Genomic DNA, 16695 nt, shown 5'->3' with positions numbered 1-16695 from the left:
TTATTGGCCAATAAAAAGACTACTTATCTATAAGCTCCCGTAGGATTTGTGAAAACCCGAATTAGGTGCGGGCTTTGTCTTGTATGTAGATAAAGGCCAAAGTAATAAAATTACAAATTTTATTTATAAACGTATTTTATTTGTCCTTATGTTTATAACAAGTCTTATAAAGGTATTGTCTGGTACAGAGTACGGACATGATATAATGATATTTTTTGTACCCAATATCTTGTATTTCACCAAACACCGCCCATTTGGGCTTGGTCATAATTAATTATTATAAATGGTCATTATTATTTGTACATTATCTTATTTATATAGCCATACTTAGAATTATTATAGACATACTTTAATAAGCAATTAACATTATGTACATGATATAATATACATATAGTTACATATACCTACAATATAATTCTAGTAAAAATATATTGTTTTTATAACAATTTACTAATTTTCTGCGATAAAATAAAAAAAGGTAATACAGAATTACAATAAAAGTATAATTATTGGCACAATTTAAATATAAATGTCACATTTGTATATTCCTGTATTTATAAATAACGAAAAAATATAAACCATACAGTAACTATTTTTACACTAGGTATCTTTAAATATAATTCGTATAATTGAACCCAAATGAAAAATAGTTTTCATATTTCTAACTTACAATCAAGTCTATAAAATAATATTACTATTATAAATAATATTTAAAATGGTCAATAAAAATTTCTAATAAATGTAATACGTCTTGTATTCGTAATTATTATAAATCTTGTAGAATTTCGGTATACAACTTCAGTTATTAATCAAATTTTCAATAGTTTTTCATTTAAGTTTCAATTAAAATTTTATTTAACATTTCAAATTCCTTTCATGTAATTGTACCAAAAATAGTTGCATAGATTTGTAAAATATTTGTAACAATAATTAATATGTATTATAATCAAAACTTCGTTAAGGTATTTTTGTATATTTTAGACATCAATTTTAAGTTTGTACTATGTTTAAGACAAATATTTCTTATTATATATAGTAAATATAGATGTACTAAAATAGAATTGAACTAATTTTGTACGTAATACGTATCTTAAACTTTATTTATAATAAATTGTAGCCAAATATCACAGGCAAAATAAAATCTGCGTATCTACGTTTACTAAAATCACCGTTATCATCGTTATTGGATATCAGGGCCTTGCCTTAAAGGAAAGGAGAATTGGAGCATTAACCCACCACGCTGACCCAGCGATCGGCTCTAAAACCAAGTTACCCAAATATTGTAAATTGTCTGTAATAATTTGCTCAAGGAGAAGGGCAATCTTAAATTAAATTAATTATCTTAAAAAGAAGTTGGCCTTTAATTTGTTTGTATACTAATAAAGGGCACGAAATGTAATGGATGTACATTACACTTAGCCAGGATTGGTTTACTTTTATAAAACAATTCTTTATGAAAATAAATCACAGTAAGAGGCATAACATTGTGTCCTCATACATAGGCTAAAAAAAGAAAAATCTTGTAAAATTAACAAGGGTGGTTTTAGACTAGCGTTTTTTCTACGCGCATACGGTCTTTTCGACATGCGTGCTTACACGCGCGTACATTTCGCCGCTCATAAGACCCGACTCGCGTTTGCTGGCTTATTCAGGTGTGTTTGCTCGAACTCGGACGTCTCTCGCAGTTAGCGCTCATAGAAATCATGAGTTAGGAGAGAAGTTCTTCATCGCTCGTACAAGGTGCGCGTTTAGCGAAAACGCAAGCACGCATTTTCAAAAACTAGCTTATACGCGCATATATAACGCTAGTCTGAAACCACTATATGACAAATTATCTTTGCAAAAATTGTTGTCGTTCAAACAGAGGAAAGTAAGAAAACACAGAAGAAACTGTACACACACAATAAAATAAATAGAAAAAGAAAAACTCAAGCTTGTAAAAAAAATCTTAGAATTAAACAATAGTATGAGTAGCCTTAAAATAATTAAAACTTAAGCGTTGTATATTTAAAAATACCAGACTATCACCCATCTATAGCACCATCTACGGTGCCCGCCACGAGATATTGTGTTTGTGAAGTTAGCAACAAATGACTGCGCAATGAATCAAAAACGGTACAAACGGCGCGACTGCGCATCCATACTCATTCCGCAGCTAACTTCACAAACACAAAGATCCGTGGCGAGCACTATACTAGAAGCTCACCTAGAATGGGTGTTTAAAATGTCTTCTATAAAACACACACACCTTGGATTTTATAACACAAGTATTCTGTATATTAACATTGTCATTTCAGTATCACATTCAAATTATTATATAAATTGAGCAATTCGCTAGCATTCTTTCGCTTTTCCATTGGCTACTATCGTAGGACCAATGCCATTGGTCATAGATGTGCCGTTTGCAACTGCAGGTTTTCCATTAGCTATCGCGTGATTGGGCGCTTCAACTTTTTTGGAAACACCCTTCACATAACTTCTGTAGTAGAAATTTCCAAACATGTAAAGGAATAAGCCAGCGTTGAGAGACAGCAAGAAGTTGATGAACTTGGGATAATTACAATCACAGAACATAACGCTGAAGTTATGGTAGAAGATTATCACAAACTGGATCTGAAAATAAAAAAATGATACATTAATGTTTCGTACAACTGATTTTTTTGAGCATTTAAAAGACTTGTTTAAATGATGACTTCAGATTAACTAACAATTCAATCATATTTTTTTATAATTAATAAATAATTGTTTATGAATATAACATAAAAAGTATGACAGAATTTATCGTGACTACATCTGACATGCAAATTGATTAATGTAATTATTACATCAATGATTGTAAATATATAATTGATCATTTAACTGATGTTGTATTTTATAATAACTCACAAGACCATTTACACTATATTTATGTCGAAGAATTAAAATATACCTTTATTTGTGATGAAAAATAATATTAATAGAAAATGATCCAACTAATATTATAAACGCAAAAGTTTGTATGGATGCGTGTTTGGATGTATGTTTGAGTGTTTGTTACTTTAATGCTGCAAGTATTGAACCGATTTAGCTGAAATTTAAAACGAAGATAGATAATAACCGGAATTAACACATAGGCTACCTTTTATCCCGAAAATTCCACGCGATTTTTTTGCGAAATGTGCGAAAAACTGAATTCGTGACGTCTGCTAGTAAACAGTATAAGAGGAAATAGTCAAAACAGGAAAGGGATTTAAGGAAATATTTTAGGAATATAGTTAAAACGAAGTAAATCAGACTTACCAATTGCATGGTGGTGAGGTGCTTCTTCCACCAAATGTACTTTTGGTACTGGGGACCAAGGCCTGAGATCAGGTAGTAGGTGTACATGATGATGTGTATGAAAGAGTTTATCACACCAAGCAAAGTGCCGTGACCACCTGGAAAATATAAAAAAAAAACAATATTTTATAACTACTCCCAGTATTTGTAATTGATACTAATCTATAATATAAAAATGAATCGCAAAATGCGTTGGTAAGCGCATAACTCAACAAAGCCTGGACCAATTTGGCCAATTCTTTTTTTAAAATGTTTGTTGAAGTTCTAGGATGGTTATTACGGCGAGAAAAATTCGAATAATTGCCGGAAAACCCATAAAAATAGCCCTTTTTAAAAATAGCCCTTTTTGTCTTTTTCCCATACAAATGTTTTCTAACTTAAACGTAGTTAATTTGAGCTTTATTGTTATTGTATAAAGTTCATATTAATAATAATTCTAAAACGGGGTAGGGTAGGGGTAGGGTGGGTAGGGTACGGGAAGGGTACGGTAGGGGTAGTTAAAAGTTTACATCGAGTTTAATGCGGACGAAGTCGCGGGCGTCCGCTAGTATTTTATAATTATTAAAAGCCGTGATATCCCAGTGGATATGACCTCTCCGATTCGGCCCGGGGCATGCACCTCCAACTTTTTGCAGTTGTCTGCATTTTAAGAAATTAAATATCACGTGTCTTAAACGGTGAAGAAAAACATCGTGAGGAAACCTGCATACCAGAGAATTTCCTTTATTCTCTGCGTGTGTGAAGGCCAGCGTGGTGGACTATTGGCCTAACCCCTCTCATTCAGAGAGGAGACTCGAGCTTAGTAGTGAGCCGAATATATTGATAATGATGATGAGGCTCAGAGTTAGGCTAGTCCTTACTCTGAGCCTAAGATGGATCGAGATCCGTGAAAGCGCAATATCAGACTTCAATATTAAGTCGCTGGATGCAGGCGACACAAAAGCGTGATATTTGGAAGTTTTTACTAGAAGCCTATGTCCAACAGTTAGCTAATTATCAGCCTATTTTAACGACTTACTATAAGGCCAGGCCCCCCTCTATATCGGAGAGGGCACATCTATAGATAGGGGGTAAAAAAATACATACCTGGTAGGAATTTTGTGCCAATCCATGCACATATGGGCATCATCGTGTGATGGTAGAGATGCAGAAACGATATCTGTCTATTCTTCTTCCGGAGAACAAAGAAGACAGTGTCCAGCAACTCTACGATCTTAGCGAAGAAGTACCACCAAACTGCTGCCGCCATCTGTGATGTACAAGGTTATTCTTTATTCGCCATTGTCTCGGATAGTTTATTGGTTGCTTGCGTAACTGTACTAGCCAATGGGGTGAAGCTTTCAAATAGTAATATTATAAACGCGAAAGTTTGTATGGATGGTCGCTACTCTTTCACGCAGAAACTACTGAATCACTTTTGAATGGAGTTTGAAAATGTGAAAAAAGTTGAAATTTGAAATGGCGATAGATTAGGTGTAGCCTAGATTAAGATATAGACATTTTATCTCAAGAAAGAAAAAATCCATATTTCCTGCGGGATTTGTGAAAAACTAACTATTTAAAGTATTATAATTGTAGATATATTTAATGAAAAAAAAAGTATATATACAACTAAAACCCTAATTTAGACCTCTTTTTACATAGTCGGACTTTTAAACTTTATTTTTTATTTAATACTTTTCCATTTCCCGATCGGCCCTACACTACACTAGCGTTGCAATATCTACAAGAACCTACTTACATCGTCGCATTCTGATATGAAACGACTGGACGGCGCGAACTTTACGATCGCGTTTTAAAGATATTTTCATTTAAACTATATGATATATTATATAAATATTTATAATGTGCTTGCCAAAACTTTTCTTTTTATACCAAACAAATGACAATTATCTCAGTTTATTTTTTTAAATCAAAGAATCTGAGGTTTAAATTCCGTCATATTATATTATTGTTATAAAATGTATAGCCTTTGTCTCAATTTATATTATTACGAAAATTTTGACTTCTCAATCTTTAAAATTGATTCAATAGTTTATGTGGAGAAACATAAATACATAGACTGCCAAAATCATTACTCTTCCTTTTGGCTTCTGAAAAATGCTAAACAAGGAAAATGATAACTATACTATTTTTGTAGAAACAGGATTAACAGTAAAAAAGAATCTAAATCATAAATTTACAAGTTCGCATGACCTTCCTAAGTCTAAACATGGTAATTCAACGTAGTAGGTAGTATAAATTTGACTAGACTTAACTTTAACTGAAATCTTTGTTACGTCTTGTATTTTGGCTTTTTAACCTTTAAAAATAATTATCATTATATCATACAGCCGTTTTAAAATTACAATTACTTGAATATGTCAGACTAGCTAATATCCGCGGGTAATTTAAAGTATTTCAGTTTTGGCTTTACCACAAAACATATGTACTACAGTTAGCACTGACATACCTATTAACTAAAATCTGTAGTGTCTACATATCCGAATTGTTTCTATTATATTGGATTTTTTTTTGCATGAAAGCCCTATAATAATAATGTACTATGAGTATTTATTACAATATTAATATTTATGGTTGTTAAAGTGTAAGGAAGCTTATTTTCATCTATTACCACATGCTATAATTAAAGCCAAATAAATATGTTCTTTTGTAAATGATTTAATAGTCATGATCATCATCATTCGCATCATTTTCGCATAATTAATGTAACTTAGACGTAACAGTAACTTTTGTACTATACGAGACTATACTATATATACTACTATGCTATATATGCTATATATAGTATATATCTCTGTGCTAAATTTCATGAAAAAATAGTTCATCAGATGCAACGTGATTTAGTAAAAAACGTCCATAGTTAGATTTCTGAAATTTTCAAATATTCTATGATTTTTTTTGTGAAAGTTCCGGAAGAAGTTTCTTTCAACAAAGTACTAGACAATATTTTTGGATAAGTCCATAATAAGTTATGTCATCAAGGTATTAATATTCGTATATAAATTTTCTTACCCGGTGCGCTTTAGGGTCATCTGAATAATCCACTGGTTGACAAGAATAATTGTAGTCGCTCCACCATCCCGAAACTAAGCCCTGAAATAGACAAAAAATAAATTATACATTATGTATACGAGTATTTTATACTAGCGGACGCCCGCGCCTTTAGACCTCCTTCATCCGGCCATATCGCAAAAACTACCTCCCTGCCGAATTTCATCTTTGTACATCAAGTGGTTTCCGAGATTTTGGTGATGACGACGGAAGACAATTTGGGTTTATGTAGAAATAAGGTGACTGGACGAAAGTATTTATACTTAAGTGTACACTATATGATAGTCAGCGTATTAGAAAAGCATCTGTAAGTTATTTAATTATCCAGATTTATAGATTAAGAGGTGTTTTGTAACGGTTACTCAGAGACAGATGATAAATTTATAAATGTGTTTTTGTTTTGCTGACTCTCCTTTAGTCCTGTTGACATGCACTTGATAGATTTAAAAATGCACTGCCTATCATTAGCTCATTACAAACCTACTTCGAAAGCGAGTTTTAAATTCTATGGCTTTATATTTATCATAAACCGATTTAAATAATTTTCAATTTTATACAACTTGCATAATTATACAGTGCTCACCCTTATTAAAAGCCTTGTACGCATCTCTGTTTAATCCAGCAGCTAACCAAAAACCGACTTGCAAAATATTAGATTTTTGACAATACTTTTACAACTTTTTGTTTGAAACACTACATTTAGGTATCTGTATGACGATACAGTTAAGATCGCCCATAATTTTTCATCTCATTATGTAAAAATGTCTGAATCATAATTTACTACGAGTGATCCAAGTTAAGGGCTTATGAATAAAAATTAGTTGGAAATGAATTATTTACAACTTTGAGTGAACCAGAAAATAATAACACAAAACATTTCCATATTTTGTGTTAGAATGACGTAAATAGATAAGGCAGTTCACAAAATATATGCAATAAATAATAATAAGTATAATGAATTCTATGGCTTTAAAAGAAATATAATATTCACAAATATACTATATTTCCAACACTGATATCTAAAAAACAAAATTTTCTTTTAAAATCTTTATCTTTTCGACAGATGCAATAGTGTCTAGTATATCCGAACTTGTCTATGTTACTGAATTGATAAGTTTCAAACATTAAATAAACAAATTCAAAAAAAAACATTTGGTTTTCAAAAATTTAATAAAAATATACGACTCTCTTATTTCAGATAAATAAATCTTGAAAAATGCAACAACAGTATATAAGTGTTGTATTTAAAAATGTATGTTGATTTTTTGCTTATTCCTTAAAATACGATAATTTATTTAAACGTAGGTACTATATTTTTTTTATAGCTAAATTGGAAAAAAAAACTTTATTTTTCTGAAAAAATGTTGGCAACCCTAGTATCTACCCAAAGTTTATAGGTTATTATTTATAATTAATAATGAAAGATACATTTTAATTTTAAAATTACTGTTTGGTTGGCGATGGCCAAAACTTTTTGTTTAGTCAAAAATATCAAACAAATTCGCGCTAAGCTTTTAGTGAGAAGTCAGCCTTAATTTGAAATATTTCAAAAGTTGAATAAAAATCCAACAATAAAGTGCCGTTTTTACGCCGACATTCTCTAAAAAAGTATCCAAACGTGACGCAAATGAATTTAAAAAATAACAAGTTTAGAACAGGATCCAATTAAAATAAAACAATTTGGATAGATTAGTGGATTTAAGAAGCCTAAATCTGCATAGCGCACAATATCTTTTATTGTCTCAAATTACTGGTACCTATTAAAAATCAATAGCTTCGCAACTACTGAGAGTCAGATGATAAGTAGGAAAACATGCTTCTGTTTTTCTGAGCTCCTTTAGTTTCCCTCCGTTGTCGACTGGTTACAAAGTCAAAAATCATCATGTAGAAGGCCGATAAAATTGTCTGAGGTGACTAAAAGCCAGTATCACCACCTACTGTTAGGTGTCTGATGTTATAAACCAGTGGCGTGGCGTGTTTTGGAGTGGAGTTAGGGGGCCCAGTAGATCAGCGGCAAATCCCTAAAAATCTCTCGAGTTTTTGATTTCACAAAAGTAAAATTGGTACCTAAATGATTGTTGTAACAAACTTACTACACAAGATGTAATAAATTTTTTTGGGTTCGAGTGTGGGAACATTGAAATATTGTGGATTGGCTGATATGGCAGTAGCTACGCCCCTAGTATATACGTATGTTTTGTCACGTTACTTGACAAAGACAGAATTTGTGAATAAGCTATCACTTATCAGAAGATGGTGAAAACCTAACCATGATGTAGAAGATATAGCTCAATAGCTCAACGCAAAGGGGGTCGAACTCATCACCATCATCATCACTGGACTATTGTAGTAACCACTTCCGACTAGTTGGAGAGGAATGGGTCATTTGACCACTTCCGACTAGTTGGAGAGGAATGGGTCATTTGACCACTTCCGACTAGTTGGAGAGGAATGGGTCATTTGAAAAAAGATATTCTTTTTTGTAAAGCTTACCTCATACACCAAGAATATGCTCATGAGTATCTGCGACACATTGTACCAGATGATGGTGTTCTTCAGTGAGTAAGGCTTGCGATCCCTCATGTAGCGCGGACCCACGGACGTGCAGAAGTACAGGTACGAGGCCAGCAGCGTTAGCAGCGGGCCTGGGCCTGACATCAGCCACCAGTTCTCCGTCCGAGGGTCTGGAACGATAAAGAATATTTTGAAGTGATAATATCTTATGGGAGGGTAAGCCGCTTCGTAAATAATAATAATAATAATAATAATAATAATAATAAGTCTTTATTTCAGGCTATAAACCCATTTAAAATATACAGATAAATAATAGTAAATCTACAGTAAAGTACCTTATTTAAATAATTTGGTACGTTAAAACATTTCTCTAGAAAAACAAACATTTATTATTTCCTATTACTGTCGCGATGCACGGCAAGCCAATACTTTAGAATAGGGTTTTCAGGGCACTCGGTACATACACTGAGGATTTCGTTACGAGAATTCCGGAGACGGAACCAAAAAGCCGCAATTAGCGATCTGATGATCGCGAAATAATCTTGTACTTTGGCGTCGGCAAACATACCCGATGCACTACAGTATTTAGGCAGTTTCATCAGAATGCGGTATGCATTATTATACTGCACTCTGATGCTGCTACGTGCCCTTGAGGTGCAATTGACCCAAAGCTGACTGGTTTAAAAGCATTGACAGTATGCTCTAAACAGAGTCAGCTTCGCCTCTGGACTGCACCTCGCAAACCGGCGAGCGAGCAGGTTACACCGAACAGCCAAAGCCAAGTAAAGTAACAGTGTCACTCTGTCTCTGTTTGTTCCGATTTTGTCACGCATACGGAATCAGGTTTAAGTTTTACCTTCTGTTGATTAGATTACTTCTGTTGAGCGTCCCGAAAAGCACGTTTCTTTTATTTTTGATTTCATGGTCAGTGTGCGATTTAGCATTCCGCTACGATATCACATATAAACTCTCAGAGGTATGAGTACAAAAAACTTGTTTATCTTCCAAGTAATCGAGCTTCCATTAGCCTGCATCGTCACTTAAGATCAGGTAATATTGCAGTCAAAAGCGAACTTTTAACTAGGCCATACGGAGAGATTGTGTGACAACGACGTCCGCATGGCGCTGTGGCAGTAGCGTACATAAGGTGTCTAACTGGGGTAGGCACAGAGTGAGAGGAGTTAGGTTAGTCCACCACGCTGGCCCAATTCACACCCGTAGGCATTTAAGAAAATTCTCTGGTATGCAGTTTTCCACACGATGTTTTTCCTTCACCGTTTGAGACACGTGATCATTAACTTCTTACAATCCACATATCTGAAAAGTTGGAGGTGCATGTTCCGGACCGGATTCAAACTTCGTTCACTAAATCGAAGGCAGAGGTTATATACACCGAGCTACACTCTGCTGGGAACGTTTACCATATTGCTATTATTTCGAACTTCCAGCATAAGAGTAGGTCTGGCTACTGCAGTCCATCAAAACGACAAGTTGCAACACTCATCCGTCAATTTCACAATGGAATATTTACTAAAGTAACCAAATTAATGTTCGCTCGTGTGAATATTCTATAGAGTGTAACGACAGTTTGCGACACCGCGCAACGTTCATATCTCATTAGCATAAATTGTTAATAATTAGGTACCTACACCTAAGGTTGGCAATCACTGCTATTGTGTCTATGTTATAACAAATACAACGGAGTTATCATCATTATCAGCAGTGGTGGATTTGCCCTAAGGCCCAGTAGGCCCGGGCCTAAGGCGGCCATATGTTAGGGGAGGCCATTCATGACCATAAATGTGGGAATTCGCAATGAGTAATAACCAATTTGCACCAATTAAAATAATTTCTAATTTTATAATTATTTATTTAAAAACCAATTTGAATGTTTCAATTTACTGTGCAATTATCGTATACTCGTATTTTGATAAAACACATTTTTTTTTTCAAAGTTATACGATGGGTGCTAAGAAAGAGCCAACTTTAGGGCCTGGGCGGCCAAGACTACAAATCCGCCACTGATTAATTATTGTTATCAGCCCATTTTAAGGACCCGCTACAGTGCCAGGCCCCTCTCCCATAAAGTCCAGAATGTAATGCATACACTGAACCAACCGGCATCAATAATTATTCCGGGATGAGACTTTACTGAAAATAGGACTCGAACCCATTACCAGTAGTGCTAACATGTTACCAAAAACATATCTCGTGAAGAGTTTTTTTTTGGTAAACAAAATTTTAACCAATGGTGGCGTATCCCTGTCCCATCGCAATGAATTCGATACAACGATATTTCCGGTAGCGCCGTAATTGGTTGACTTTTGTCTATTTATCTTCACTAGATACGTCTTTCGGTCGTGTTAGGACCTCTGGTGATCCCAAGCCAATCGCTGGAGCAACGAAACTGTCAACGGAATTGCCAACATTATTATAAGAAACATACTAATACATAACATACATAGAATTAATAACCTATTAATACCCATCCCTATATTGAATTAACATTAATAAATTAATCAATGTTCCATGCCGTGGTGATTTAGGAACATCGAAATTTAGAAACCCATGAAAAAAACCTAAAACTTGAACTTTTCTGTTTTTCTTTGTATTGCGTGTTCATATAAATATTCCAACTTCAGGGCCATAATATTTCTAACAGTGTAAAATTGAACTATATAATATTTCACATAGTTGATAATAAAATAATTACTTAGGATCCTACTTCACTAATTATTTAATATTATTTACGTATTCTCACATATCACATGTTTATGAATTATAAATTGCATAAATTATGTTATAAATAGTATAAATAATTCCGACGTAAACAAACCTTTCTGGAACTACGAAACTTAATAACACGGAAGAACGAATTGGCTGTATGTATGCGTAATATATAATATAAAACCGTTATCAGACAAAACGACTCGCCGCAGCGGGACAGCATATAAACGCAGAACGTTTATAATATAGCCTAGTCATCAGCCGCAGAGTCCGAACACCGTGCGCTTATACTCAGTTGAAGTCCAACATAACCTTCTTGCCCCCCAGCGGCGAGAAGGTATCCATGAGAATTTCCCTACGTTAAAAACGGTAAAACACTTACGTCACTATAAGCCACCACCACAACATGAGACTGATAGGAACATTTTTTCAACAGACGACTTTAGTGCTTACTTACGTAGCATTAGAACCAACTTCTAGAAGTTTGTTGGTTTATAAAAGAACAGTAAAAACACTAAAATATAAACTCCAGTATTGTAGGGCTCGACTTTTGCTAATGTCGCTGCGGAGAATCGGACGATCTGTACTAGCTTTAACTTCGTACGCATAATGACATTTTTATGCCTAATATATTCGATACAATTATGTCATTAAGATGTCACTGCAGACACCGATCGAGTCACAGCGTGATTACTCTGACAAATAGAATCGCACAGTATTTGTATTGTTTTGTATAACTTTGTCAGCGCTATTTATAACGGTTGCGTTGGATTATAATACGAATCTAATGCGCATAAAGGTGTTATACAAAACCAAAAGACTAGGATCAACATTTTCGATCAAGAGTGTTATTACACCCACATCACTATGATCGCATTGAGGATTCGATGGTTGAGCATAAAATATTATCTACTAGACGACGCCCCGCGGTTTCACCCGCACAGTTCCCGTTTCCATGGGAATGCGAGGTTGAAATATAGCCAAGTTATTTAAGACACTCATAAATAACGTGGCTTTCTATTGGTAAAAGAATTTTCAAAATCAGTTCAGTAGATACAGAAATTACCCCCTATAACCTCAGAAACTTTGCATTTTTATAATATTAGTAGGTAGAAGTCAGTGATAATTTTATACTAGGTATAGATCGGTCATGTCCCTATAAAATCACGGCAAAAAGTGATGTGAAGTGAGTGAGTGAATGAAGTGATAATAGGCTACAAAACGGAGCGCACTCATGCACAATTTTGTCTTTAATTCTATTATTTATTCATGTATGAATAGTTTTTACACTCCCTGAACACACAACTCGACATTGTAGACGATATTTAGGCATTATTTGTTTAAATAACGTTCGTTGTTGACAACAACTAACATTGAGATGTGGAAATTCCCTTTTTTTGAGCGCCTCATTTTACATTACCTAGTAACACATCTAACAGTATTTAACATCATTGGTAGAAGTATGTATTACATGACCAGAAACTATCAAGTTGGATAGCCTAGGCGGATGATGATGAGTTCCAAGGATAAAATCTGAGTTGGGATAAAATATTGAGGCTTTCTTTCCTCCAAAAATTGGTGTCTCAAAGAGCACATTCATTAAATTATTATAGTAAGATTTTTCTTTTAGCTTGTAAATACATATAAGCTTACATCTTCGCAAATAGTGCAATAATTTAGGGTAAATTGAAAACAAAACGTAATAAAACATTATAAGTCAACCGCAAAGAAAATACTTATTAAGTCACGGATTTTTTTATAAAAAATTTTTAGAATCGCAAACATAATTATTATGGCTGTTTTTTTCTGCTGTGCTGTGTGACTAACTCACAAATATCATCTTAATAATATCATTTCGGTAATAAACAAAAACAATTCTAATAAAAAAACATCATCTACTTTCTAATAATAAAAACTCTAAATAACATTGGATTGAGTAGGCAATAATTTTTCCTCCTCAACAGCTATACGGTAAATAAATGGATCATGGGTTCGATCTTCACCCACTGGACTAGTGTCTTACCCACTCCATTCTGGCAAGTTCGTTGATGACACTTCCATGATATGCAGGAGACGGGGGGAAAGACTGCACGGGTGTGAAATCGTAAGTGAAGTGCATCAGTCGTGGGTTTTTCATTCATCGCTATACGCCCCCGGCCCGCGCGGACCATCGGAAGTGTTACAAATAAGTTGCCAAACTATAATATTATAAAGCTGAAGAGTTTCTTTGTTTTTTTGACTGAACGCGCTAATCTCAGGAAAAATCTTTCAGTGCTAGATAGCCTATTTATCGAGGAAGGCATTCATCACATCATCATAGAATATATTATCCCCGTATTCCTACGGGAACGAGAACCATGCGGTGTCAGCTAGTACAGGATGCGGCAAATATATTCTTAAAAAATATCTAGAAGATAATAATGCTTGAAACTGTGATGAATAGATAAGATAATTGTTTCCTAGGCACTCGAAGTGGCCACCGAGTATGGCTAATGTGCAAATACATGATTACTATTCATCATGGAGTACTACACATTTGCACAATACGTGTACAGCATCCAAACGAGTTTAAATCAACGCGGTAGGTCCACACCTCAGCACGCAGTGTTTTCTTAAAATTTATGGCTCTGATCTACAGTTGAATAGGGACGATGACAGTTTTTTAAATTGTATATAAATTAAGAGTATGCTAATAGTAAAGCAATTTTGTAAAAGTAACAGGGTATCTGCGATCATTACTTTCGGAGCTACAGGAATTTAAAGGGTCAGATTTGCGCCACTGCCACGGATCTCTGAAAATCGCCCCATATAAAATGGTACGATTCAATGACGTCTTAGGTACATACTGATCGTTAGATTTGTATGGGCGTTCAAACAAAATTACTAATATCTTTGTTATTTGTGCGCTTATGTTTATAGTTAATTTATTGAAAATGTCACATTTAATGTAAGGAAGATAAAACTGTATTTAATTTTGATAGATTTTGAAATTTTATAATTTTATTTATTTTGCAATGATCCAGACTTCCATCTTTGATTTTTATGTATAATTTTTTTTAACATTAACCTGATTTACCCGAATGTATCAAAAAAATCAATATATTCAAACCTATACATCATCGTCATTCCTTCATCATTAACAACCCATATTTGGCTCACTGTTGAGCACCAGTCTCCTCTCATAATGAGAGGAGTTATGCTAATGGTCCACCACGCTGGACCAATGCGGGTTGGCAGACTTCCCACACGTAGATTTTAGAAAATTCTCAGGTATGCAGGTTTCTTCACGATGTTTTTCCTTCACCGTTTGAGACACGTGATATTTAATTTCTTAAAATGCACACAACTGAAAAGTTGGAGGTGCATACTATGGACCGGATCCGAACCAATGCTATCTGAATAGAAGACAGAGGTAATATCTCTAACTAGGCATCCATGGCTTAGGCAGGTGTAATAAACTTAAACAATGATCCCCACGTGTTGCAGGGGTGCAGAACCTTTTGGCAGAACAATATTTATGGGAATTATAAAAAACATTCTAAATTAATTGCTCTTATAATTTTATACAAGAAAATAAAATTATTCTCACAATAACATTAGGTCAATCGCAATAATTTAAAATGATTATAATAAAATTACAATATTTTTGAAACAATTAATTATTTTTATCTGTCGCTGTTTGAGTTTCATTAATTAGTTAAAAATTATACATTCATACATTCAAATTAAACAAGCTCTCATATTTAAAACAAATATTATTCTTAATTAAATTTGGATAAACCCATCATGAGATTAGACTATGTAAGTAATTTAAAGGTGGGTTTAAAAAAAACGAACCAAGCTTGATCAAAATATTTTTTTTTGTTTTTTTTTACTGTAAAGTAAATACTGATTTTTAGTTTTTATACCAAAATAATATCACCGAGAATATAATAAAAACCAAGAACAATAACTGTAGTGTGTTATAAAAATCTTAAGACTTTTTGTTTTTGTGTTTTAGAGAAATGCTTAGATCTGTGTTACTAACAAATCAACGCATTTTTGTTCGCTTTTTTTAAAATATTCCATGGAAGCACAACAGAAACACTTAGAAGAGAGCGCTCTATCTCTGTTAGCTCTGAAGTATTTCAGGCAATGGTGATAGAATGAGCTTTCGGTCGTTTAATGTAAATGCACCTGAGAAGTTTTTGTTTGCATATTTATGCAGTAATAATGTTTAAATTTAAATTATTTTTAATTTAACAACAGCTAGCGGGTATTGTGCCTTTGTGTTGTTGAATTCGATTTTATCTGATATAGTAGAATGAAATTCAATATATGAATTCAAAATGACAGTTATAGTGAGTGGATTTTAATGTTTTATAACTGACTTCAAAAAAAGGAGGAGGTTCTTAACGTGTATGTTTTTTTTTACCTCATAACTTCGTCAAATTTTTCCAACTAATTTTGAAAATTATTGTTTTGTTTGAAAGAATATACTTACAGATTGGTCTCATTTAATTTTCATATCTAAAGTTATACTTACTAAAAAGTTTACTTGTTGAAAATTACCGCTAATGAGATTTTTTTAAGAAACTTTCATGAAAATAACGCTTGGTTTAGTATCATCAGACCCAGACCTTCCTCCTTATAAAAGTGTGAATATGGAGCTTGGACCCACCAAGCTGCTTCAATGCGAATTGGCGGGTTTCAATGGATATACTGGTACAACTATGTTAAGTTCTTGAAAGATCATTGACCGGGATGGACGGCTTTACGTACTCTCCGAGGCACTTTGCATGACAAGTATGCATGACAAGTATCGTTACTTGAATAGTGAATTTAATTTACATAGCAAGCGTGTCGGTTGTCGCATTTTTGTTTTATTTTTACACTTTAGGTGTCACAAGATGAGTGCAGAGTTGCTGAATTAATGACACTATTTGGTTCAAGAGCGTGGTGAATTAAAAATGCAAATAACGCTGTGTTATGGCAGGCGTCCACTGATCCACATCGTACGTATCGGACGTTGTGAAAAATATCGAACAGCGAGACGTCGTGAAAAATGGCATACCTTTGTTGTCGACGTTCAGTCAACCCGCA

At 33.9% G+C, this 16695-nt stretch overlaps 1 protein-coding gene across 2 annotated transcripts in view; it reads right to left on the bottom strand.

The window, feature by feature from the left end:
- Positions 1 to 117: 117 nt before the first annotated feature.
- LOC112045745 (elongation of very long chain fatty acids protein AAEL008004) overlaps positions 118 to 16695 on the bottom strand; it is a 58635-nt gene continuing 42057 nt past the window's right edge. For both annotated transcript variants that reach the window (XM_024082050.2, XM_052882454.1), the window contains exons 3-7: positions 8866 to 9056; positions 6334 to 6414; positions 4405 to 4567; positions 3280 to 3416; positions 118 to 2613 (exon numbers count right to left, since the gene is read on the bottom strand). In XM_024082050.2, coding sequence (XP_023937818.2) covers positions 2335 to 2613; positions 3280 to 3416; positions 4405 to 4567; positions 6334 to 6414; positions 8866 to 9056 — 851 coding nt within the window. In that variant the 3' untranslated portion in view covers positions 118 to 2334. The remainder of the gene's footprint in view (positions 2614 to 3279; positions 3417 to 4404; positions 4568 to 6333; positions 6415 to 8865; positions 9057 to 16695) is intronic.

This window comes from Bicyclus anynana, chromosome 7, assembly GCF_947172395.1.
Source record: "Bicyclus anynana chromosome 7, ilBicAnyn1.1, whole genome shotgun sequence".
In the NCBI taxonomy this organism is placed as follows: Eukaryota; Metazoa; Arthropoda; class Insecta; order Lepidoptera; family Nymphalidae; genus Bicyclus; species Bicyclus anynana.
The sequence above is the reverse complement of the archived record's forward strand: the minus strand, read 5'-3'. Positions and strand labels throughout refer to the sequence as shown.